General features: G+C 45.9%; 1 protein-coding gene across 16 annotated transcripts in view; it reads left to right on the top strand.

Annotated features, from left to right (window-relative positions):
- Positions 1-26,975, top strand: part of ANKS1A (ankyrin repeat and sterile alpha motif domain containing 1A) — a 210,256-nt gene that overhangs the window by 105,390 nt on the left and 77,891 nt on the right. For 12 of the 16 annotated variants that reach the window (XR_016234649.1, XM_070074164.2, XM_070074163.2 and 9 more), the window contains 6 exons: positions 742-817; positions 1,106-1,207; positions 1,314-1,415; positions 2,666-2,862; positions 6,756-6,860; positions 11,959-12,079. Coding sequence is in view for 15 of the 16 variants with exons in the window: in XM_070074164.2 (XP_069930265.2) it covers positions 742-817; positions 1,106-1,207; positions 1,314-1,415; positions 2,666-2,862; positions 6,756-6,860; positions 11,959-12,079 (703 nt within the window). In the remaining variant the exon portion in view is untranslated. Of the gene's footprint in view, positions 1-741; positions 818-1,105; positions 1,208-1,313; positions 1,416-2,665; positions 2,863-6,755; positions 6,861-11,958; positions 12,080-14,024; positions 16,771-26,975 lie in introns of those variants that run through there. The other 4 variants (XM_089334058.1, XM_089334059.1, XM_089334063.1 and 1 more) reach the window with 2 other exon arrangements.

Here is a 26,975-nt window from a genome sequence, read left to right as displayed (position 1 = left end):
ACTCCTCCCTGGCTCAAGGGACTTAGTTTGGAAAGAAGGCACAAGTACCATGCTTCTGGGCTGTGTTCTTATTTAGCACGTTTCCCATCACCTTTCAGATGCTTCCATTTGTTGACTCGTTTGAATGTGAAACTTTAGAGACAGATGAACTCCTTTATTTTTCTACGTCTTTTCAGGGGGTAGTTTGTCATCATTAAACCCTGAAAAGATGAGCTTACGGACTATCTTTCAACATTCAAAGTTTCATTATCTTCCTATACAAGTGTGTTCCCACTGCCACCAGCTAGCACCTCCAGAGTCTCATCAGTGTGATGTTGCCAACAGGACACCCAGTCTTTCCTTCGTTCTTAGCCTTGCCCATTGAGATGAAGGATTCCTTAGGGTTTGCATGCACTGAAGCACATTTGAAGTGAAGGTGATTTTCTTCACTTGTGCTTTCTTCCCATTACTCCTCCCACTTACGAAGGTAGACTTCTGAGAATTTTCACCAGTAGGTGGCTCCAAGAGCACCTGTTCATTTATTCACATATGACCTGCTGGTGGCATACAAACAACTTTGAGATACATACCACAGTTGTGGTTTTGGAATCCATACAAGAAGAATTGGAAAGATAATGACAGAGGGCTCTGTGTGGTTTATTTTCCTTTCCTGTCCCTTCTCGTCCATGTCCCATTTGTCATGGGAAGCCACACCAAACTGTTCTGATGACATCCAGCTCTGCGCTCTCGTTTGCTTTCCAGACGGAGATGGGCAGTGCTTTGCATGAGGCTGCTTTGTTTGGCAAGACCGATGTGGTGCAAATCCTGCTGGCTGCAGGTGAGAGGTCGGCAGCGCTCTTGTCTACACAGCATGCCAGGGTTGGGATTCTTTCCCCATAGCCTCCCCTGAGGGGATGTTTGCTGGCTGCATTTGAATCCATTGTATGTGTGAGTCTGCACTGGTTGGTTACAAGTGTGTGAATTGTTCTGAATAGCTAGATGAAATGGCTTTGGATAAAAACCATTGGTTGTGCTGCTGGGAGCCTTGAGTGTCCTAGAATGTGACCTTCTTTGAGGCTGGCTTGCAAATGCTTACTCTCCTGGTCCACCTGGTGTGCCTTTCTAGGAATTGATGTCAACATAAAAGATAACCGTGGACTGACTGCACTAGACACTGTCCGGGAACTGCCTTCTCAAAAGAGCCAGCAGATAGCAGCACTTATTGAAGGTATCAGTCCATCTTCCTTGTCTGGGTGACCAGGGGACACGCTACCTGAACCATGGCATTTGTATTCGGTGCAGCTCGTTTAGTTTTTTTTAATCACTCCATGTAGATCACATGATGGGAAAAAGAAGTACAAAAGAGATGGATAAAAGCCCCACAGCCCAGCCACCTCTCATCTCCAATACGGACTCCATATCACAGAAGTGTCAGAGTAAGGCAACTCTTCTTCTCTTCTTGGTGAAGGTGAACATTCTTGGGCAGTATGAAAAATCTGATTTTAAATAATAATTTCATGGGTTGTGAGTACTCAGTAAGTTTATGTTCATTTCCCCCCCAGCTGTTACATGAAGGTTTATTGGACATAGCTTAGGCCTTTGTTGATGGGCTGCTTCTTTCCTACTTGATTTTTTGTTCTATTTTTACAGCTGGTTCTATGAGATCTGTTATGGGGTGTGAATTCTCAAGATTTCAATGAAACCTTCTTTTGCTAACACTATCATGCCTTATGCATAGTTGGCCCACAGTAAATATATGATGATTGTCATCTGGTTGGTAGATGTGTGTGGCAGACTTTGGTAATATATCATTTGGCTACCAGCTGCTCTGGATGCTGTCTTAGACAGCTCAGGCGATCTGTTATTAGCCACGTCTACCATTTCAGATTTGTCGAGCAGTCTTTCAGGTCCTTCATATGATGAATGACAGAGACAAAGACTGACACCTTCCTCCAAGTTACAAATCACAGTACAGAAGGCTAGAGAAACAACACAGCTAAAAATGAAAAAAAAGGAAAGGAGTTTTGCAGAGGAGAACACAGATAGAAGGGTTAACAGGAGCTCAGCCTATCTTTACTGTGGATTCCTTGTCTCCCTCTTTCCGTCCCGAGCACTTTTTACCTTGACCTCATAATCTGCTAGTAATAGGATTACTAGTTCACTCAGCCCTTAGCTTTCAAGGATTTTACATTTTAGGTTTGGCTATTTGCAGATGAGCCAGAGCTGACTGGTCTGTAACAGTAATTTTGCAGAGTCACAGATTTAGATCCCAGGTACTCTCAGGTTGGTGGTTACCCAGCAGCACGTTGAGTCTTAACACTTGCGCAGGAAGGCATTACAGGATTTGAAGGTTTTTGGTTATATGTTGCTACCCTTTCTAGGTTAAGTTTAAACTCTTATAGTATTGAGGTACTTGCGGGATTTTATAAGAGTCTTAGGAGGTATCTCTTAAGATAGATGTCAAGGTTTTTCCATACTGAGTTAGAGAAGAATGTGTTTAGCCCTTAGAGTATGAAGAACAGCTGAAACTTTTTATCTCTGTCCTTGGAACAAAGTAATCATTCCTGCTCTGGGTTGGTGTTTGTCTTGTGCAGGTTACTAAAGAAGCTTTGGGTTGCTGCAGTAGTTGGAACCTGAGATTCTTCTCTTGTTTTATTGACTCTCTTACCCTCCAACCTCCTCTCAGGTGATGTGGAGAAAGCAGTGACTGAACTGGTCATCGATTTTGACACAAATACTGAAGAGGAGGGTCCCTACGAGGCACTGTACAATGCTGTCTCCTGCCATTCCTTGGACAGCACAGCCAGTGGGCGATCATCTGACCGAGACTCCACAAACAAGGAGGCTGAAGCCGCAGGAGTGAGAACTGCCGGAGTGAGGCCTGTATGTGCCAGCATCCTACGTCTCCTGGGGTTTGTGCTGACCAGCTGTCCTGTGCTTTGTGGGGCATCGGGAGGGGTGTGACCCACTGCCTGCTCACCTCACGGAGGCCTGGGTTCCACTCACTCTGCTCTTCTTCATAGGGGCTCTGCCATGTTTCTCTTGCCCAGGGTAGTAAAGCTATGTATCTCACACTGAGGGAGAATTTTCAGTTTTTCTGTTTCATTGTAACCAGCTTGCATCTTTTGATTACTTCAATGGCCTTTAGGACAAATGAAAACGTTTTATGTCAATGTTAATGCTGCTTGTGTCTTTGGGGTCTCAGCTATTTATTATGTATTTCTCTCTGGAGACCAGAAATGTGTAGTGAAGCAGCTCACTGGAAATGAGTCTACTCTGAGTACATGTTCACTTTCCATTTGCCCTCAAGGAATTACTTATTTGGATCTGGTCAGGTAGTCTATTCAACAGGGTTTTAGCTAGGCGTAATCAGACGTTGTATTTACATTCCTGCTTTATCCAATTATAGTGCCTCCACCTGTTGAGATAATAGGATGAGAACAACTTTGTTTCCTTTCTCAGGGTCTACCTTCCCATATTACAGCTCCTTTCTCTGTGTATTGTTACTCCTTCTAGTCTTGTGGATGGTTCTTAATACTCCTGACCCCCTTTTTTTCTCCCACTGTATTATGCTGTCAGCTGGGGCCGGAATCACCCATTCCACTGACCTCCCTCCTACACTGCCAGGCACAGAACTGCGAAGGTTTGAGTACTGCCAGGCCATTGCTCTAACACTGCTCACCCTACTTTGAGATGTGTTTTCAGGTGTAGGTTGTTTCTTCCTTTCAGAAAGATGGCCTTTCCCTTTTGGTGTGAATCTGACATATGACCATTCTGATGAGCATCCTTGGCTCTTTTAGGTGTGCCCTGGGAACGGCCGGATCTTTCTAGAATGTTCCTCTTTGTTAGGCTCCTTACCATACCCTGCCCGAAGTCATGCCAACACTTCAGTATGGATCTTGGGAAGGTCTGCCAGATTGTGGTAGCCCATCAGAGCAGGTGTTACTGAGGACTGTAACAAAATTCCTGGTGAGAGGTGAAGGCAACTGCACATACTGAACACCCATAGCATGGAGCTTCTATAGACAAGGTTTTCCCCCATTTCTTTCATTTTCAAGCAAAATGAGTTAAGCAAGCCCAGTTGTGGAGGAGGGTTTTGCTTTAAATGGTACTTACAGGTGATGCCCGTTAGGGGGAGCTGGAGCCTTTGCAAGAAGCAGCACAGGGTTACTGAAGTAAACAATGAAGTTCTGAGATTAATTTACCCAAGTCTGTGAATTCTTGTCCCACCCTGTAAACCTAGCCCCTTGTGGTCCTAAGTAGAAGCTGAAGCATCTTTGGGTGCCTGCTTTGCCATTTTTACTCGTGTGTGTTGTGGCTGTGCTGTCTTCCCGGCCCTTGGTAATTAACAATGGCTAAGACACTGCTCTGCATCTTGATGAATGCATCAGTGGTGTGTACGGATCAGCACTGTACTTCCAGTACCTGGTCCAGAGCTTGCACGTTAGAAGAAAGAGGCTTGGGGCCAGCATTGTGGCATAGTAGGTTAAGCTGCTGTCTGCGACATCAGTATCCCATATGGGTGCTGGGTCCTGTCCTGGCTGCCCCACTTCCAATCCAGCTCCCTGCTAATATGCCTGGGAAAGTAGCAGAGGAGGGCCGAAGTGCTTGAGCCCCTGCACCCATGGGGGAGACCAGGAGGAAGCTCCTGGCTCCTGGCTTTGACATGGTCCAGCCCTGGCTGTTGTGGCCATTGGAGAGTAAACCAGCAGATGGAAAATCTGTCTCTCCTTCTTTCTCTGTAACTCTGTCTTTCAAATAAATAAACAAACTTAAAAATTTTTATTAAAGAAAAAGGTTTACAGGTGCTTCTGCTTAATTCCAATGTCCCTGGTGATCACTTCTTCCAGGATTCTAGGGTGAGTCCTTTTTGTTGTTGGATTTCATTTTGATTTTCCTCTGCTACTTGTGTCCCAAGGCTGGCTTACTGGTGGAGCATGTTGACCTGTTTTTTTGCCATTTCCTACCTTACAAAGTGGCACTGAGACAAGGCTCATTGCTGCATTTCTGCACCAAAGAAGGGTGGAGAAAATTGGATTTTGTGGTAAATGTGAGCTAAATAGCTTAGTTTGGTTTCAACATTTGAAACCTGCTTTGATGTTGTTGCCATTGGGCATCCATCTGGCTCCAGGGACAGTGGGAATGACCCATTTATCAAGATCAATATGGGACGGGTGCCGCAGCTCAATAGGCTAATCTTCCGCCTGCAGCGCCGGCACCCCGGGTTCTAGTTCCGGTTGGGGCGCCGGATTCTGTCCCGGTTGCCCCTCTTCCAGGCCAGCTCTCTGCTGTGGCCCGGGAAGGCAGTGGAGGATGGCCCAAGTGCTTGGGCCCTGCACCTCATGGGAGACCAGGAGAAGCACTTGGCTCCTGGCTTTGGATCAGTGCAGTGCGCCGGCCGCAGCGCACCAGCTGCAGTAGCCATTGAGGGGTGAACCAACGGCAAAAGGAAGACCTTTCTCTTTGTCTCTCTCTCTCACTGTCCACTCTGCCTGTCAAAAAAAAAAAAAAAGTCAATATGGACCAGAGAAGTTTGTTTAACAGAGGGATCGTGAACGCCAAATGCTATTTCCGATGGATCCTCAAACATGAGAAGTGGGTTTCCTGGAAGATTTCTCTGAGGTTCTCCCATAACTCCGTATTCGCCTCTACCTTGGCTTTCTGAGATACTCCTGTTTGAGCAACATGGTAAACTAACCTAACTAACCTGTGGGCCCACTTCAATTCAGGCCCCTGCGCCCTTCAGTAGGAACGCCTCATGATCAAGCATGGCAGGGCTGTGGGGAAACAGTATGTGCCGGAGGTACTGCAGCTGCAGCGGCAGGTCTCTATTCAGCTTGGATCTGTTAGGTTTCCTCTACCAAGACCATTCTGGGTGTTCCTGGAATTGTCCACCGTGATCTGACTGATCTGATGTGGCCTCTTTAGCAATTTTCTCACTCCAGTGGAGGGGTTGGCAAACTAGAGCCCACAAGTAGCTGTTTTTGCACACCAAGTTTTATTGGAACACAGCCACACTTGTTCATTTACATACAGGTATTGTCTGTGGCTACTTTTATATTGCAGTGGCAGAGCCCAAAATATTCACTATGTGGCCCTTTGAGAAAAAGCTTGCCAATCCCCGCTGTAGAGCAGACAGCTTTTCAAATATTTTTAAATTTTACAAACAGGTTTTCCTTTTTCAAATGGGTGCAGATGAAATAGAGTTTTCATATGCTAATGATATGTAATACTTCTTATTGAAGGAAGTGACCAACATTTTGAACTTTCGATAATAAATGAGCACAGACTGGTATTAGAGCATTAAAATTTGAATAGGAATTGACATGTTTTTGTCCTTGATTATTTTCCTCATTACTTCCTCAAATAACTTTGGTTTGTTAGAACTGTTTCACAAGTTGATTCTTTTGATCTAGTGTTTCCTCTTTTTAGAGTAGACTGAAAATTGAGCCAGTGGTTTTCCTACGCTGAAATTTTATGTATCAGTATTTTGAAGGACATTTTCTAACAAGGCAGTTGCATGTTCTCAGTGCTGGCATTTCTTACTGGGGTCTTGGGTATGAAAGGGCTGTTTGTGATCTCTGCTATGAACATCAAAAACCGTAGAACATGCTAATTTTGTGTGTGTGTGTGTGTGTGGTGTGCAAGGTTCTCCATCTGCTCAAAGACTAGACCTTAACTGTCGTCTCCCAGGGGAATTCTTTACATTATTCTCTTCATTTCCAAGGGCTAAGATAAAGGTGGACGGTGGAACACCTTCTGTTTTCTTTTTGCAGAGGGAGCGTCCACCGCCTCCAGCAAAGCCACCACCTGACGAGGAGGAGGAGGAGGAGGAGGAGCAGCGCAGAGATAAGAAGTATTTTCCCAGGACAGCTTCTGAGGTAGAGGGTTGAGGGTTTATTTCCATTAATGAAATGAGTTTATTGGAAAATTATTTGTGCTTTAAGACTTTGCTTTCTTATTTTCTTAGCACCTTCTTGGATTGTAAACTTGTGTGTATCAGTAATCTGGAAGACGACCTTCCACACTGATAAATGTGTGTAACACTGACACATCTTTATCGGATCTGTCCCTCTCTAGCAGACAAGCTCATTATTGACCAATGGTACCATGTGGGAAACAAAACATGCAAAGTTTCTCCTGGCTTCAGTGAGCAGAACAGTCTCACTTTTAGCTTTTATGCCTGTGTTGTCTTAGGATAGAAGGTGTAGGGTATCTCACTGTTCTCTCGACTGTGGCCTGTTCATTGACTTTGGTGGTTCTGCCCCAAACGTCTTATTTCTGTTTTTGCATTTTCTGTTCATTCCATATGCATACTGTATCCCACCACAAACATGGATTGAGTTGTGAAGACTCATTAGAAAATAGGAGTTGTGTGGGATGGGTGAGCAGAAAGATCAGAGGAGGTCATTTGAAAGGAATAGTCTGCCTTTTTAAAAAAAAAAATTTTTTTTTATCATGGGACAAATAAGCTTCTTGCTTAGGTGTGTGAAGAAAATTATTTTTTCCTTGATCTTTTATCTTCAGAATACTCTTTTACTTCTTACCATATTGAGAATGTTTATTGACTACCTGTTCAAAATATTACATACTTGTAATCATTACTTTGTAGCTCATTTCATGCCCTATTATTCTTTAATTTAAAAATTAGTATGTAGGGGCCAGCACTGTAGTATAGCAGGTAGAGCTGCCGCTTGCAGTACCGGCATCCCATATGGGCACCCATTCGTGTTCCAGCTGCTCCACTTCCCATCCAGCTTCCCGCTGATAGCCTGGGAAAAGCAGCAAAAGATGGCCCAGCCACTTGGACCCCTGCTACATGTGTGGGAGACCTGAACGAAGCTCCTGGTTTCTGGCTTTGGCTTGACTCAGCCCTGGCCGTTGTGGCCATCTGGGGAGTGTCTGTCTGTTTGTCTCTCTCTGTAACTCTGACTTTCAAATAAATAGGTATTTAAAAAAAAATAAAAATCAGTAAATATAAATCAGCTAAATCTCATATCATATATCTTTGGAAGTTAGAGTTAATAAATTTTTACAGTCTTGCCATGGACCACCTAATCTGACAAGTTCTTTTATTCACAGTAAACACATGGAAACAAAAAGAATGGCTTTAGTTTAACAAAATATGTAAATACAAGGAATCCCCTTTAAAGATATAAAAGTCTGTGTTGGAGATAGGGAAATATTTCTATGCTAGGTATAAATTTCATATTTTTTTCCACTCCTTAATTACAAAATACTTCTTATCACGTCTCAACTAACAGTCTAGAATTGGATTGCTTGTAGATGGCAAGTGCATGCACATTTTATGTAAGTAGAGCTTTGCTTCATTACTTTTTTTGTTTGTTCGTTTTACAAGGACAAGCCTAGTAATGTGGAGCATGTTCAGCTGGGACCCTGTAAATGCCTTGTGCCACCTGTTTAACAGAACTTCGATTCAAGTTCGTAGTGCCCAGGGATAAGGACGAGGCTCTGAGAAATACTGGATAACTAGAACTTTCTGTTTTCCTAAGGCATTCTAAAGCAGGCAGTTTGGTAATAAGACAGTCTCAAAAGAATTTGGGGAGACAGAGATCTCCATTTACTTTCTTGGGTGGAAGAATCTTTCTGAGATGTATCTTCTAGAACTGACATCTGAATAGTCTGGAATTCAGGATCAAGTGGACCAGCATAGTCAGTACTTGGAAGACCACAAGAAACATGAATTTGCTTATTGTGATGATAAGCACCTGGATGTAGATACAGCTCTGGGTTGCTGTCCTTTTAACAATCCAAGCAGAGTTTATTCATATGCTGTAGTCTGAATGAGGAGGTGTTTTTTAAAAAAATAGACTTACCTTTTTTGAACCCTGCAGTCTTCACCATCTTTGTTTCCCATACTCTGAAAGCTTTAATGTCCTAAAACCTCATATCTCAGGAGACACTGGCTTCATCAAACTTTAGGTTTTTGTGTTTGGCAAGCAGTCTCTTCTAATATTCGAGCCCCTGTTCCTGAGATGTCTCATCATCACATGACCTGTAGAAGCCTTTAAGGGAAGCTGGGATATACCTGCTCTGGGAGAGCTTTTTAGAGTAATGATTGATGATGAAACTGGCTTTAAACATTTTAGATACATATGCACACACATGCATGTGCTTTTGAGATATTTTTGCCTCCACGGAATGAGCTGCCAGCTGCCTCAGAATGGACTCTGGTCTTCTCTCTCCTCAGATGTGCTAAATGTTCATGGAGGGTGCAGCTGCCCACACCCCCCAGCTGGACATTCCACTGAGCACAGTTAGACACTGGCTATAGATACAGTTAGTGACTGTAGTTTTTCTCTACAGCAGAAGTGTTGTTTCTCACATAGCAGAAAATATATTTTTTCAGCTTTTATTTATTGCCAACCCTGGAAGAAAGGACAAAGAAGATTAAGAAGTGATTTAGTAAACAGCAGAAGCCTTTCTGTTGAAAATCAATTATTACCATCCCCACTGTGGCACAGGGCTTCTTGAATGGGAGCTAAGAAGGCAAAAAAGAAAAAAAAAGTGATTTACTGCTTTATTGTGAGATCTTAATCCCATAGTAGGTAGGGGCCAGCACCAAGAGGAAAGTCTGCCTACTCATTGTTGGGGTATGAGCAGGCAACTCTCATTAAACATCTAAAAGACACAAAGAGCTCTAAAACGTATGGAGAAAAAGTGAAAGCCAGAAAAAAATGAGGCCAGGTTGCCCCAGAAACAGAGGAACTGAATTTTATGGCCATGGATGTGCAGAGTTCCCTGTGTGATCTTGAGCAAGTCCCTAGACCTCTCTGGGAGCCATGATTGTCACCTAAAAGCGAAAGGCCTGGAGCCAGGTGCTCTCAGCTCTGCCTGTGAGGGTTAAAATGCCTTCCAGCTCTGGCTATTGCTGGCTCTCTGATTCCAGTTGTCCCGCACAAGAGTCAGGCACAGAGTGATTTTTCCAGATTTAAGTGGTCAGACTTCAGGCCATGCATCCAGGCTGTCCCTTCCGTCTCAGGGAAGCATGCCTGGGGCTGTGTGGGAGCTCCTGCTGTGTGCAGAAATCGAAACAAACTCTAATGCAGATTTCCAGGACTTGCATAAATGATAGCTATGTGGGTGTGTAAAGCTGAAGAACACAATTCCTGTCTGTAAATGCATGGCCTTAAGTTGACACCATAGGAACTGCTTAATGGCCCCTCTTTGTTCCTTTAATTGTGTTCCCAGGAAGAGGCCAGGAATAAGGAATACAGGCCAGTGGCTCATGGTAGTGAAATAGCTTTCAGTTTCCAGGTGGCTTGCAGTGAGTGAAGGCTCCTGCAATGCTTAGCAGAATTTTGGAAAGAGATTATCATTTTGCCTTTAGAGTGGCAGCCTTGTTAACAGACAGGAGCTGCTGTTTCTCGAGTAGTCTAAGACTGCTGGAGTCCTTCTCTCATTAGGCCATAGCACAGTTAGCTGTGCCTCGAAGAAGCAAAATTCTGATGGATCACACACTTGACGCTTTCCCAGTGATCTGTGGGCCGTGTCAGTGTAGGAGGAGGTTTCTGTGAGTGCCGAGGAATCACATTTGAAGGGTATCATTATTTGTCAGGCGGAGTTAGGAATTCCCCCCACATGCTTGTTTATAATACATCAGTTGTCCTGACCAAACTGCTCAAGCAGAGATTCTGTGTGTGTGCTTACCCTTGTAGTGATTATTCTTAATTTGCCTGTAAAACATACCAGGTTCTTCAGACAGATGCGCCAGAATCATCCTTCAAAGCCAAGATCTCTTGTTCTCTCTCCCACTGTGGTTGGAGCACACTAGTCATGGCATTTCTGGCTTGGTCTGAGGGAAAGCTTGGCTGCTGTGTGCCATGACTCGTCGTGGCCACCCGGCCCTCAGCTGACCAAAGCCTCACAGTTGGCAGGTGCAGGAGCCAGCTCTAATTCAGTTACTGCATCAGACACACTTGACTGCCTGGGTTAGGGATTTCTCAGTAGACTTCCTCCACTGAAATTCATTCATACTTCCTGTCCACTTGACTGTTCCTAGCAGAGACTGGTAGAAGTGATTAAAATTGTGTTATCATACTCATCAATGTGTTCAGAAGCCAGATATAGGAAAACCCTTCCTTCCAGGACCTGAGAAGAAAGACAGTCCATGAGGCAGGACATTTTGTTTCTAATAAATGTCAAGTGTTGAGAGTTGGTCAGAACTCATTTTTGGTTCCCTCTTAAGCAGGTGGGAAGAATTCCAGCCTTTGTATAGTGTTAAGAAAGAAACATGGAGAGGAATGGCTTTTATGATGCACCATGGCCAAAAGCCACTTAGGAAATATCACCAGGAAAGAGATCGTGCAGAACATTGTGGAGGTGGGAGGGGCAAGGGGAGGAAGGATTTTGGAATTTATCTTTTTTAAAAAAGACTTATCTATTTATTTGAAAGTCAGAGAGAGGGAGAGAGAGAGAGAGAGTGCGCGCACAAGCGAGCGAGAGAGATCTTCCATCCACTGCTCTGTTCCCCAGATGGCTGCAATGACTGGGGCTTGGCCCGGGGTTGAGCCAGGCTGAAGCCAAGAGCCAAGAACTTATTCCGAGTCTCCCATGTGGATGTCAGGGGCCCAAGCACTTGGGCCATCGTCTTGATTTTCCTAGGCCGTCAGCAGGAAGCTGGTTGGAAGTGGGGGAGCTGGGACTAGAACTGGAGTCCATATGGGATGCCAGCATCCCAGTTGGCAGCTTTACCCACCATGCCACAACACTGGCCCTTAATTTATCATTTTTAAGGGATAAAACAACATAAGGAAAGGGGAGCATTTCAATAAAAGGTTGTTGAGATGTGAGGTACGGGAGAGCAGTTGTGAATCCATGTGACACTTGAGTTACCTTCTTTTCCCCTCCTCCCTTCCTCTTAGTGAAAAAGGAGCCAGTAACTTCACATTTGTTCAACACCCCTGAATTGGTATTTAGCCATGTGCACAAGAAGTACTGGCTGTTTCTCTTTCTTAGGTCTTGGCCGCGAGACCTAGGATTCAGGGGAGTGGAGCCAGGGAAGAGGATGAGCACCCGTATGAGCTGTTGTTAACAGCGGAAACAAAGAAGCCGGTGGCAGTGGAGAGTAAAGTAAAAGGTACAGCCTGCACACCCGGGAAGACGCCCCCAAAGGGGTTTTTAAAATTTGTCCTCTTGGTTGGAAGGGGAAGATGATGTGGCTGCAGTACTCTTTGGGCTGGGGACTTCGGGCTTCATGGCAGTCTGGGGAAGTGGGAGTATGCATTATGGTCTTTGATTTTTGATATGTGGACTCTATGCCCTGGGTTGGGTTGGATGGCAATGCCATTCAGCTTGTGAAGTAAAGGAAAGGTTAGGCCAGAGTAAGTGATAACTGGGGAGGGGAGAGACTGCGGAGACTGACGTAGGGTCTCCAATCATAAACCCTAAAGTTAGTGCTGTGGAAAAACAAGTTCAGCAAGTCAGTCCCTTTGGGTTCAGGCTGACGGCACAGACTCTGCTTTTGAGTCCTGACCTCAGAGCGATCCACTCCTAGGGAGGGGCCCGTGATTGGCTGCCACCCTGTAACTAGAGTGCCTGGTCGCCTTGGCCTACTTTCCCGGCCTCTGCAAAAGTCAGTTTCCTCAGTGAGGAGGTGATTGCTGCAGGACTGAGATCCAGCCTGCTGATGTAAAGGCAGTCACAGCAGAGGTAAGTGTGCACTGCTGCAGGATTTATGTCAGCCCCACTGCCCGTGGAAGAACCAGAGGGCACTGCAGGTCCCACTGCGATGTTACTAGCTGGGTTGTGGACTTTTAGTGCCTCCTTGGAATCCTAGACAGTCTATGGCTCAGGTATGATCAGGGGATGAGATGGTTTCCTTTAAAAAGCCCTTTGTTAGACACGTCAGAGGGTAGGGGGTGGCAAAGAGATGTGTTCATATGAATGTGACATCGTAGACCTTGTTTATAATGGTTCTGCTTAAAAGGTTTTCTTTTCTGGCATGCAGAAACTTTGTGGTCATTTTCATAGTAGTTTTTGATTTGGTTTGGTATTTTATGGTTTCCACTTAGAGCTTTTTAAAAAAGTTTTAATTCGATAAAGTAAAATTCATGCTTTTTGCGTAGAGTTCTGTGAGTTTTGACATACTACTGTATAACTGCCATCACAATCAAAATGTAGAGCAGTTTGATCATAGGGGAAATTTCCCATGGCCCTTGTCATCAGCCCTTTTCCCCTCTCTTGTCCCTGGTAGCCACTGCTCCAATCTGTCCTGGTGACTTTGCCTTTTCCAGAATATGCCATATAAACAGAATCGTATAGTACATACCTTTTTGAGTCTGGCCCCTTCCACTTAGCATAATAAATTTGAAATTCATCCTTGTTGAGTATTTCAACAATTTATTTCTTTTCATTGCTGAGTAATAGTCCTTTGTATGGATATACTACAGCTTATCTGTTCCTTATCTGATCTCATTATGGGTTTATAATTTGCTTTTCTTTAATGAATAGTGGTGTTGAACATCTATATGATTATTTGCCATCATTATATATTTTAAAATATTCTTTTTTTTTATTTTTTTTTATTTTATTTATTTATTTATTTTTTTTGACAGGCAGAGTGGATGGCAGGAGCCAGGAGCCAGGTGCTTTTCCTGGTCTCCCATGGGGTGCAGGGCCCAAGCACCTGGACCATCCTCCACTGCACTCCCTGGCCACAGCAGAGAGCTGGCCTGGAAGAGGGGCAACCGGGACAGAATCCGGCGCCCCGACCGGGACTAGAATCCGGTGTGCCGGCGCCGCAAGGCAGAGGATTAGCCTAGTGAGCCGCGGCGCCGACCTAAAATATTCTTTAAAAATTATATTTTAATAGACACATAGTAATTGTACATATATATATTCCTTTCTAATATCTAATGAAGTGTCTGTTCAGATCTTTGGCTTATTTTTTATTGGATTATTTATTTTCTTATTGTTGAATCTTGAATTCTTTGTATATTTTGGACACAAGTTCTTTTCAGATATGTGATTTTCTCCTACTCTGTGACTTGTCTTTTTATTCCCTTTTAGTTCCTTACAGGTTCTTTTTTTTTTTTTTTGGACAGGCAGAGTGGACAGTGAGAGAGAGACAGAGAGAAAGGTCTTCCTTTTGCCATTGGTTCACCCTCCAATGGCCACCGCGGCCGGTGCACTGCGGCCGGCGCACCGCGCTGATCCGAAGGCAGGAGCCAGGTGCTTTTCCTGGTCTCCCATGGGGTGCAGGACCCAAGTACTTGGGCCATCCTCCACTGCACTCCCTGGCCACAGCAGAGAGGTGGCCTGGAAGAGGGGCAACCGGGACAGAATCTGGCGCCCTGACCGGGACTAGAACCCGGTGTGCTGGTGCCGCAAGGTGGAGGATTAGCCTAGTGAGCCGCGGCGCTGGCCCCCTTACAGGTTCTTAAAAAAAAAAAAAAAAAGAATAAGATTTATTTATTTGAAAACCAGAACTACAGAGAGAGGGAGAGACAGAGATCGTCCATTCCCTGGTCTCCCACATGAGTGCAGGGTTCCAAACCGTTGGGCCATCTTCCGCTGCTTTCCCAGACACATTAGCAGGGAACTGGATCAGAAGTGGAGCAGCTGAGATTTGAACCAGTGCCCACATGGAATGCAACACTGCAGACAGCTGCTTAACTTGCTAAGCCACAGTGCCAGTCCTAGGTTCTTAATCTTCATGTTCAATTTATTCTTTTTATTTAGTGGGTAAGGTCACAAATAGTTTATTCCTGTGGTCTAGCAATCTTTTAGCTGTAGGTTTTATATAGAGATCTATGATCCATTGTGAGCTAATAGTGTGAGTATGTATAAAGATTTATTTATTTTTCTTTCCTTTTTTTTTTTTTTTTTTTTTTGTACAGGCAGAGTGGACAGTGAGAGAGACAGAGAGAAAGGTCTTCCTTTTCCATTGGTTCACCCCCCCAATGGCCGCTGTGGCTGGCACGCTGCAGCCGATGCACCGCTCTGATCCGAAGCCAGGAGCCAGGTGCTTCCTCTGGTCTCCCATATGGGTGCAGGGCCCAAGCACTTGGGCCATCCTCCACTGCCTTCCCGGGCCACAGCAGAGAGCTGGCCTGGAAGAGGAGCAACTGGGACAGAATCTGGCACCCCGACCAGGACTAGAACCCGGTGTGCCGGCGCCGCAGGTGGAGGATTAGCCTAGTGAGCTGCGGCGCTGGCCATGGATGTCCAGTTTCAGCACTGTTTGGTGAAAAGACTGTCCTTTCTCCATTGACTTGACTTTATAACTTTGTTTTTCTTTTTCAGATTTTTTTTTTTTTTTGACAGAGTTAGTGAGTTATAGAGACAGAGAGAAAGGTCTTCCTTCTGTTGGTTCATCCCTCAAATGGCTGCCACGGCCAGAGCTGCTCCGATCTGAAGCCAGGAGCCAGGTGCTTCTTCCTGGTCTCCCATGCGGGTGCAGGGGCCCAAGCACTTGGGCCATCCTCCACTGCCTTCCTGGGCCACAGCAGAGATCCGGACTGGAAGAGGGGCAACCAGGACTAGAACCTGGCCCCCATATTGGATGCCGGTGCTGTAGGCGGAGGATTAACCAAGTGAGCCATGGTGCTGGCCCCTTTCAGAATTGTTTAAGGTATTCTAGTTCCTTTTGTCTTTCTATAAAAAACTTTAGAATCAGTTTTTGTTTTTTTTTTTCCTTTCTAAAAATGTATTTTATAAGGCCGAGTTACAGGGTCAAGAGGAATTGGAGGAAGAGAAAAAGACACACAGATCTTCTGTCTGCTAGTTCACTCCCCAAATAGCCTCAATGACCAGGGTTGGGTCAGTTCTAGACCAGGAGCCCAGAACTCCATTGGATCTCCCATGTGGATGGCAGCAGCCCATCTGCTGCTGCTTTCTCAGGCACATTAGAAGGGAGCTGGATCCTAAGTGGAGCGGCCACTGCTGAATCAGCCCCCAACTTCTTGGTTTATGCAGACTTCTGGGATTTTGATTGGTATTGCCTTAAATCTATATAGCAGTTTGGGAAGAATTAACAACTGTATTAAGTTTTCCAATTATGTTGGTAGGTTTTAAATTAAAACATTTAGAGATGGTGCAGTGGAACACCAATGTCTTCTCTAGTTGCTTTCCAGAAATACACACACATACACACACACACACACACACACACGCACGCACACACGGGCCAGCATTGTGGCTCAGCAGGTTAAGGAGCAGCCTGGGACAGCAGCATCCCTGGCTGCCCCACTTCCCATCCAGCCGCCTGCTAATGCACGTGAGAAAGCAACAGGAAATGGTCCAAGTGCTGGACCTCTACCACCCTTGTAGGAGACCTGGATGGAGTTCCTGGCTCCTGGCTTCTTCCTGGCACAGCCCTGGCTGTAATGGCCATTTGAGGAGTGAACCAGCCAATGGACAGTCTCTCACTGTCTCTCCCTCTCTTTGTAACTCTGCCTTTCAGATAAGTAAATGAAATTTTTCTTTAAAGATTTATTTATTTACTTGAGAGTCAGAGTTTCACAGAGAGAAAAGGAGAGGCAGAGAGAATTTGTTCTTCCATCCGCTGGTTCACTCCCCAGTTGGCCACAATGGCTGGAGTTGTGCCTGTCCGGCCAGGACCCAGGAGCTTCTTCCAGGTTTCCCACGCAGATGCAGGAACCCAAGGACTTGGGCCATCTTCTACTGCTTTCCCAAGCCATAGCAGAGAGCTGGATCAGAAGTGGAGCAGCTGGGACTTGAATCAGAGCCCATATGGGATGTTGGCACTGCAGGCAGCAGCTTTACCCGCTACACCACAGCACTGGCCCCCGAAATTTTTAAAAATAGGTAAATATTACTGCAGTTAACCCTTATAGAACATGCAATTGATTTAATTTAATGCTCTGTTTGGAAATGGGTCTAAGTAGGGGAATAGCCTGTAGCATCAAGGAGAATGGAAATTCCAGTTCTTTCTTTGAAAAGCTTCCTCCAGAATGTGTCCAAGATTGCCTGCCCAACCTTTGGAAAGAAGAAGAGGGGAAAGTTAGAGAAACTTCATGAGCGGGGCCCATCTCCTGGGCTGCCAAATATCCTTGGATTTTCTATCCCCAGGTCAAGAGATCTCCAGATTAAGGAAGGAACTGCCAAGAAAGACCTAAGACCTCACGTCTGCTCCTCCTCTTTCACTTCTTCCAGCCCTGCAATATTGGAGAATGGGTGGTGTGGGAAGATGATTTAATTGAACCACAGCATGTGAGGCGTGCCTGCCTCCAGGCTAGCTGCTTGGATTACTCAAAGAGCTTTCAGACAAAGGGGTTGAGACATTAAATATGAAAAAGGCTCTGGCAGGTTCTCGGAAGCCCAGCCTGATCTGGCAGCCTGAAAGGGATAGCTAGCCTGGAAGCCGCGCCTGCTTGGTGGGTAAAAGTGAGACATGTCAGCAGAGCATGTCAGGGGTTCGTTCATACTCAGTCTTTTGTGTTTTGCCATTAATGTCATTATCTCATACAGCTTTTGTGAATTAATTGATTAGTTTTCAAAAGGCTGTGTTAATGAGACTACCAGAGCTTTCAGCCTCTCATTATAATTCAAGAAACTGCAGTATGAGTGGTGGGATGGGAAATGGTTTTAAAATTACATTAATATGCTCTCTGAGAAGAAAGAAAAATTAAGATGTGTATTTGGTACAACTGTTAAGGTGCTGCTTAGGATGTCCTCATTCCATATTGGAGTACCTGGATTCAAGTCCTGGCTCTGCTTCCAATTTTGGCTTCTTGCTAATGTGTACCCTGAGAGGCTGCAGATGATGGCTCAAATACTTGAGTCCCTGAAACCTACATCCTACTTGAGTTTCAGGCTTCTGGCTTTGGCCTGGCCCAGCCCTAGCAGTTATGGGTGTTTGTTAAAATCAACACTTCTTTTTTTTTTTTTAGGTCTCTGACAGTTCTGATCAAGAAAAAATTAAAAACTGCAACATGGTGAAAAGAGTGTATAAACACATCAGTGATTTTAAAAATTAATGAGAATGTATAGGAATAAATTTTATATGGTTAATCAGAGTTGCTTACCATCCCCCTGGGCTCATTGAGAATTGGTTGGCAGAATTTTAATTCCATCACAATGACTGGTTGACTAGGAATGCTAAGCATCCTGAACTATGCAGGACAGTCCTGCACAGTGAAGAACTTTACTGCCCTGAAATGCCCTTTGTACTTGTGAAAATGACAGAAACCACTGTGGGCATTTGGCCTAGCGATGAAGACATTGGTTGGGATGCTGACATTTCATATTGGAGTGTCTGGGTTTGATACCCAGCTCTGCTCCTGAACAGCTTCCTACTAATGCAGACTCTCAGGCAGCCATGATGGCTCAAGTGATTGGATTCCTATGACCCATGTGGGAGACTTGGATTGAATTACTGGCTCCTGACTTTGGCCAACCAGAGGCCATTGCAATCATTTGGGGAGTAAACCAGTAGATTGGAGTTCTTGATTTCTCTGCATTTCTCTCCCTCTCCCTCTACCCCCCTCCCTGTCCTTGTCCCTGCCCCTGTCTGCTTTTCCTTCTTTTTCACTTATATACACAATATTTTTTTTTAAGATTTTATTTATTTATTTGAGAGGCATGGTTACAGACAGAGAGGCAGAAACAGAGAGAAAGGTCTTCCATCCGCTGGTTCACTCCCCAAATGGCTACAACAGACTGAGCTGGGCCTATCTGAAGCCAGGAGCCAGGAACTTCTTCCAGGTCTCCCACCCGGGTACAGGGGCCCAAGCACTTGGACCATCTTCTGCTGCTTTCCCAGACCATAACCAGAAAGGTGGATCAGAAGAGGAGCAGCTGGGATAAGAACTGGTGCCCATATGGGATGCCTGTGTTGCAGGAAGAGGCTTAGCCTAGTATACCACAGCACTGACCCAACAATAGTTTTTTTATAAAGACAAAAATAGGAAGTTTTAGTAGACTCATGAAGTAGGAAGCTCATTCCTGTAAAGGGCACTAGGCCCAGATGGTTTTATCCAACTTCGTATTCTTCTGTTATTTAAATTGTTTCAAATATAGAAACTGTTTCTGAAATCGTTACACAGGGACAACATGACTGAGAGCAATGTTTCCTGATGGTGTAGCATTGTCATTTATCTCTCTTTACTGTTTGACTTTGCTCCCCGGACATTCTGGACAAATGAGAATTACCATTGAGAGAAAACAGATTTGATAGCAAATGGAAAAGTAGCCAACAACCCTAAAAGTCATATGGCTCTCTGTGGTGCTTTTTCATGCAGTGTCCACTAACAGTGCTTAGGTCTAGATGAAATGGTTACTCAGCTTAGGACAGTGATGGGTGATTATCTAAAAACAGCAATAAAAGCTTTAATAGACTCATTATGCAGTTATACTTCTGAGGGTTTTTAAGTGCAGGTAAGTTAATATTCCTGAGTGCTATGCATTTGGGTCTATATGCAGTTAGTGAATGAGCATTAGTCCTCTTAAAGAGGAGACAACTTTTTTTTTTTTTTAAGATTTATTTATTTTGAAAGTCAGAGTTACACAGAGAGAGGAGAGGAAGAGAGAAAGAGGTCTTCCATCCGATGGTTCACTCCCCAATTGGCCACAGGGGCTGGAGCTGTGCTGATCCGAAGCCAGGAGCCAGGAGCTTCTTCTGGGTCTCCCTCACGGGTGCAGGGGCCCAAGGACTTGGGCCATCTTGTACTGCTTTCCCAGGCCATAGCAGAGAGCTGGATCGGAAGTGGAGCAGCTGGGTCTTGAACCAGCGCCCATATGGGATGTCGGCGCTTCAGGCCAGGGCGTTAACCTGCTGTGCCACAGCGCCAGCCCCAGGAGACAACTTTTATTTTAGAATCTCTCTCAACTTTCACATCCAGATTGCTACCAATTCCTGAACCTTTGAGGAATGTAGTGTAAATCTTGGATTTTCCTTTTGCCAGCTTCAGATTGAATTTTCTCAGGTGTACTTCTATCTGCTGTTCTGTTTTTACTGTTGGTTTACTGAGATTTCAGGAAGAAGAGAAAGTAGGTACCTATGTCACATTCACCATTTTGGCCTGGAGATCTTGTTTAGTTTTTTACAGTACAGGCCAAGGCACAAGTTTGGTTGCTTTTTCCAGAGGCAAAAAAATGTCAATGAGAGTGTCACAATTAAGCTTTTTCTTCAGCAGCTTCCTCACTTCTCACCTTGCATTTCAGGAGCTTCTGCCAAAAACCTTGCTGTATGACTGTTTTCTTCCTCCCAGTTTATGTTTCTAAGTGGAAATAATTCACTTTTCTTTCCATTATGGAATAAGTCCAAGCCTTGTGAACTAAATGTCTGTATTTTCTTCCACCAACTGTATTGACAACCATTTATGTAAATACATATACATGAGACATATATAAAGTAACTGAAAGAGGGCAGAATATGTTAAATTAACATAAAAGTAATTTTGGTATTCAAAGGAGTGGATAAACTAAGTCAGTATAAGATATCAGAGATGGCTTTGTGAAGGAAGTATCATTTGAGCTGTACCTTAATACAGAGAAATATACCTAATGGACTGAAGTAAGGAAGAAAGAGAGGACATTACAAGCAGGCAGAGTGTCGTAAACAACAGTAATATGGTAGGCTGGCGCCGCAGCTCACTTGGCTAATCCTCTGCCTGCGGTGCCGGCACCCTGGGTTCTAGTCCTGGTCGGGGCGCCGGATTCTGTCCCAGTTGCTCCTCTTCCAGGCCAGCTCTCTGCTGTGGCCTGGGAAGGCAGTGGAGGATGGCCCAAGTGCTTGGGCCCTGCACCCGCATGGGATACCAGTAGGAAGCACCTGGCTCCTAGCTTCAGATTGGCGCAGCATGCCGGTTGCAGCGCACTGGCCATAGCGGCCATTTAGGGGGGTGAACCAACGGAAAAAAAAAAAGGATGACCTTTCTCTCTGTCTCTCTCTCACTAACTCTGCCTGTCAAAAAATAAAAAAACAAACAGTAATATGGTGGCAGGAGGTAGTGTGTTTGGAGGACAGTTAGCTGGAACAAAAGGGAACTTAATAGAGTTTTGTTTGTCAAATGGCATTCTTTATCCCAAAGACAGTGCAGTTTTGTTGAAGCCTTTTAAGCTGAGAGGGCCAGAGCCTCACTTTAAGAATGCGTTAATTGTGGAGTCTTGGGTTGCTTAGTTTGGTACAGACTGGAAGTAGGAATACCCTAAGTCAGGACACCTCAAGGAATCCCTTGAAGGTAATTAGAACTCCACCTGGCGGGCACTAGGAAGTCATAGGAAGGAGGATATGCATGGAGCAGGTGGAATTAACAGGACTGTACAACCAAATGTGGGAGAGTGAGGGAAGGATATTGAAGACTCTGAGGCTTTGAACCTGGTTAATTATGAAGGTATTATGTAACAAATAGGGAATTGAGGGAAGAGTGTGTATGAAGTAAGATATTATGTGTAATTTTAAGTACGTTAAGGTTGAGGTGTTTTAGCTTCCAGGAGAAAATCCAGGTCAATGTACTCCATACACACTTGGAAATGTGAGTCTCATGTTCAAGAGACATGTTAAGATTAGAAATATAGAATCAGCCGGCGCCGTGGCTCAATAGGCTAATCCTCCACCTTGCGGCGCCGGCACACCGGGTTCTAGTCCCGGTTGGGGCGCCGGATTCTGTCCCGGTTGCCCCTCTTCCAGGCCAGCCCTCTGCTGTGGCCAGGGAGTGCAGTGGAGGATGGCCCAGGTGCTTGGGCCCTGCACCCCATGGGAGACCAGGAAAAGCACCTGGCTCCTGGCTCCTGCCAGGATCAGCGCGGTGCGCCGGCTGCAGCGGCGGCCATTGGAGGGTGAACCAACGGCAAAGGAAGACCTTTCTCTCTGTCTCTCTCTCTCACTGTCCACTCTGCCTGTCAAAAAAAAAAAAAAAAAAAAAAAGAAATATAGAATCAAGAACCAGCCAAGTTTCAGTTGATCATTAACATAAAAGAGAATCCGCTGCTTAGAGAAAGACTGGCGAGATTGGAAAGGTCAAGAATTGAACTTAGATTTAGAGGCACAAGGGGAAAGAAACCTAGGAAGATAACCAGGATAATGCAGTATTTTAGAAATTCCGCTGAACATGACAGAAAACCAAACTCGGTTTAAACAAAATGGACATCCAGGGTAAGAAGTAGAAGGCCTGGTGGCAGATCACGATCATCGAGGGCCCGTTCTCCTTCTGCTCAAGTTGGCTGTTCACGTTTAAGCCATCTGACTGGGAAGGAAGGAAGGGGAGAAAAGCACTTTGAAAACAATTCCCAACAGTTGCACATTCCGCTTTCACTTATGACCCATTGGCCAGAACTTTGTTGTGTGGTTAATGCTAGGATATGGAAAATGTAGTCTTTGTTCTGTGTGGCTGTACGCCTAAGTAAAAATCCCATAACCAAGGAAGAAAGGGAGGGTGGACACTGGGTGCAGCAAGTAAACAGTGTCCAGTGATATACATAGGTCTAGAGGGATGAGGTTAAAAAACAAAGATTTAGGCAATTAGAAATTTATTGGTAAATCACAGATGCAGAGATACTTTTCTGGAGCAAATGGAAAGAATGAAATTACTCCAAATACTTGACATGGTGTTAAGAGTAGTTAAGGGAGGCCGGCGCTGCAGCTCACTAGGCTAATCCTCCGCCTGCGGCGCCGGCACACCAGGTTCTAGTCCCGGTCAGGGCTCCGGATTCTGTCCCGGTTGCCCCTCTTCCAGGCCAGCTCTCTGCTGTGGCCAGGGAGTGCAGTGGAGGATGGCCCAAGTGCTTGGGCCCTGCACCCCATGGGAGACCAGGAGAAGCACCTGGCTCCTGGCTTCGGATCAGCACGGTGCGCCCGCCGTAGCGCGCCGGCCGCGGCGGCCATTGGAGGGTGAACCAACGGCAAAGGAAGACCTTTCTCTCTGTCTCTCTTTCTCTGTCCTCTCTGCCTGTCAAAAATAAATAAATAAATAGAGTAGTTCAGGGGCCGGCTCCGCGGCTCAACAGGCTAATCCTCCGCCTAGCAGCGCTGGCACACCGGGTTCTAGTCCCAGTCGGGGCGCCGGATTCTGTCCCGGTTGCCCCTCTTCCAGGCCAGCTCTCTGCTGTGGCCCGGGAAGGCAGTGGAGGATGGCCCAAGTGCTTGGGCCCTGTACCCCATGGGAGACCAGGATAAGTACCTGGCTCCTGGCTTCGGATCAGCACGGTGTGCCGGCCGCAGTGCGCCAGCCGCGGTGGCCATTGGAGGGTGAACCAACGGCAAAGGAAGACCTTTCTTTCTCTCTCTCTCTCTCTCTCTCTCTCTCTCTCTCTCTCTCTCTCTCTCTCTCGGTCTTCCTTTTGCCGTTGGTTCACCCTCCAATGGCCGCCGCGGCTGGAGTGCTGCAGCCAGCGCACCACGCTGATCCGAAGGCAGGAGCCAGGTACTTATCCTGGTCTCCCATGGGGTGCAGGGCCCAAGCACTTGGGCCATCCTCCACTGCACTCGCTGGCCACAGCAGAGAGCTGGCCTGGAAGAGGGGCAACCGGGACAGAATCCGGCACCCCGACTGGGACTAGAACCCAGTGTGCCTGTGCTGCAGGCAGAGGATTAGCCTAGTGAGCCGCGGCGCTGGCCTTATATAAGTTTTCTTAGGAAATTGGTGCAGTTTTCCTCCAAGAGTGTAAGTGGGTAAAGATGATGGTTTGAAAAGAGTATAATGGGGGCGGCACTGTGGTGTAGTGGGTAAAGCCGCCGCCTGAGGTGCCGGCATCCCATATGGGGGACGCTTCAAGTCCTGGCTGCTCCACTTCCGATCCAGCTCTCTGCTATGACTGGGAAAGCAATGGAGGATGGCCCAAGTCCTGAGCCCCTGCACCTGTGTGGGATACCCAGAAGAAGCTCCTGGTTTCAGATAGGTGCAGGTCTGGCCATTGTAGCCAGTTGAAGGGTAAACCAGCAGATGGAAGACCTCTTTCTGTGTAAGTCTGACTTTCAGATAAAGAAATAAACCTTAAAAAAAAAAAAAAAAAGCAGAAGGGATGAGGAATTGATGTAATGGTGATGTTATAGTTTTCAGGTGATGGACAAAAGGATGACTGAGTCTGGTAGTTGGGCTTGCATTTGAGTTCTTGCTCTGCCACTTACTGGCTGGTGACCTTGAGGAAGTCATAGAACCTCTTGTAGCCTCAGTTCCTATCTGGAAAGTAGGGATACTAATTCTTTCTTCATGGTTATTACGACTATTAAGAAGAAAATGCTTGGCACAGTGAATGACTACTGCTCAATAAATGGAAGCCATTGGAAGCCAGCTGAGGTAGACAGATTGGTAGAGGATTCAGTCAGTTGTTTCTCGAGTATATAACAGGGCTCAACATTCCAGCAACTGGAGAAGAGAAAGCAAATGGCTGTGAATATCCAGTACTGGAACTGGCAGAACATCAAAGGGAACAAAGACAGCAAATGTGCTGTTAAGTTAGGCATGGTTACATACTGTAGCTGGTTGGAAGCTGGTCAGGTAAACTCAGTATATTGAAAAGTAGGCAAGTTTGAGGGACCAGAGGTCCAGAGACAGGCTGCAAGTGGACTTTTCAGGAAGAGTTGACGAAAATGAGGGAAGTACAAGGTCATGAAGTCATCAGAACAAGACCAGTGTTTAGGTCTTAGGTCCCAAAGCTGGGATGTAGCTGGGGGGCCCAAGGTGATAGGGATGATCCCTATCCTGAAGATTCTCTCCCATGCCATCACATATCACCCTGAACCAAACTTGCGAGGCTACTGAACCTCTCTTGGCATTTGAGATTTATTCTCAAATGCCTGGTTTACAGGACCACAGAGAAGAAACCAGTCTCCTTTTCAGAGGTGAGAGAAAGGAAACCAACCTCTGTGTGCATGTTAGTGTGAAGAGCAGTTTAGAAAGGATTGTAAGTGAAAAATGGTAATGACAGCTGCTACCAATTACTGAATGCTCCTATGGGCCAGCTTCCTTGCAAAATTGATTTACACTGGTTACGTCATTCTATATCTCAAGGCAAATCTTGAGGTTGGAGGCTATTTTTTTGTCTTGTATAATACATGAGGAAGAATAGGTTAAATGTTAGAACTGGGATTTAAGGGGCCAACGCTGTGGTGTAGAAGGTTAAGCTTCTGCCTGCAGCAACGGCATCCTATATGGGTGCTGGTTCAAGTCCCGGCTGCTCTGCTTCTGATCCAGCTCCCTGTGGCCTGGAAGGGCAGTGGAAGATGGCCTTGGTCCCTGGGCTCCTGTGCCACTTGGAGGACTCAGAGGAGGCTTTTGGCTCCAGCCTGGCCCAGTCCCAGTCATTGTGGTCATCTGGGTAGTAGAGCATTGAATGGAAGTTGTGTCTGTCTGTCCATCTGTCTCTGCCTTTCAAATAAATAAATCTTAGAAAAAGAAAGACAGGATGGAAGGAAGGAAGCGGGGGGGGGGGGGGGAGGAGGAAGGAAGGGAGGGAGGGGACTTTAAGCCTTAGTGTGATTGAATCCAAGGCCTGTGCTTTTTAACCGTGACATTAAACTATTCCATCTCAAGTTGTGCTGCAGTTCACGGTCTTAACATCATAGAACTGGCCAGCGCCGTGGCTCAATGGGCTAATCCTCCACCTAGTGGCGCCAGCACACTGGGTTCTAGTCCTGGTCGGGGCGCCGCATTCTTTCCCAGTTGCCCCTCTTCCAGGCCAGCTCTCTGCTGTGGCCCGGGAAGGCAGTGGAGGATGGCCCAAGTGCTTGGGCCCTGTACCCCGTGGGAGACCAGGAGAAGCACCTGGCTCCTGCCTTCGGATCAGCGTGGTGCGCCGGCCGCAGCGCGCCAGCCGTGGCAGCCATTGGAGGGTGAACCAACGGCAAAAGGAAGACCTTTCTCTCTCTCTCTCTCTCTCTCTCTCACTCACTCACTATCCACTCTGCCTGTCAAAAAAAAAAAAAAAAAAATCATAGAACTGGAATGGATGTTAGGAAAGTCCTCTTAACCACCGCTTCAAGCCATACTCACTCCCAAAGCCCTCAAGAATGCAGCCCAATCTTTCAAATTTTGAAAGATACCCAGAGAGAAAAAGTGGTAAAGCTTGGGTCTCTTGAATCCCAGCACATTCTTGTTTTACTTCTCAGATTGCTGTGGACCAGAATGGGCTCTCAGTCTACTGGCCTTATCAGATCGCAGTCTTCAGCGAACATCCGCATAACCTAGCCACTACCTTCCTTCTGGGGAAAGCCTGGCGATGCCCCGGAAGCAGCCATGTACACTCAGGAGTTCTGGACACACCCAGCGTCTGATGCTTACCACAGCAACTAGATGGCTGGAGGGTCCCAGTCCTGATGTGTGGGAAACCAGGTACCCCAGCTTTCTCTCTGTGTCTGAGGATTGATTTGAATTAGCAACTTCTCACATGAGCTGCATTTTTCAGCCCTAATTTAAATGAGCAGAGGTAACTGAAAATGTGTAAATGTTAAAATGTTGTTATTCAGAAGCCCTTGAGATCCCCACAGATCATCTTAGTAATTAAAATGCAGTGCAGACGACCCCTTGCTTCAACAGCTCACAGCATAAAAGGAAAATGAATGGCCAGAATGAAAAAAGATTCTAAATTAGTGGGGCTAGAGGCTGACACGGGAATTAGCACGCTGGTATGTCGTATTCAGTAGAACAGCTGGCCTTGATGTATGGGGAGAGAGAGAAACAACCTCCCTGCTTGTGAGCTGTTAGCTTCATATTTCTCTCCTAGAAGAGGAGGAGGGCCAAGTGGAGTGCAAGAGAATATTGGGAGCAGTGTAGGTTGGCAGAAGGAGGCCTTAGTCTGAGGGACCTCTTCTGTGACGCCGGTAGTCGCTGAGCACAAGGTTCATGTCTCTGCCTTTTCTGTGTATTTCTCTCTCTCTTTAAGCCTGGCAAGATCTTCACTTTTATGTTTAAAAACAAAACAAAACAAAACAAAACATTTATTTGGGGACTGGCACTGGGTGCTGGCATCTCATATGGGTGCTGGTTCAAATCCTGGCTGTTCCACTTCTGATCCAGCTCCCTGCTTATGCGCCTGGGAAAGCAATGGAAGATGATCTAAGTTCTTGGGCCCCT

Source organism: Oryctolagus cuniculus, chromosome 5 (assembly GCF_051225735.1).
Source record: "Oryctolagus cuniculus isolate XC-2025 breed Fujian yellow rabbit chromosome 5, ASM5122573v1, whole genome shotgun sequence".
NCBI classification, from domain to species: Eukaryota; Metazoa; Chordata; class Mammalia; order Lagomorpha; family Leporidae; genus Oryctolagus; species Oryctolagus cuniculus.
Note: the sequence above shows the minus strand (reverse complement) of the source record. Positions and strands in the feature narration are given on the sequence as shown.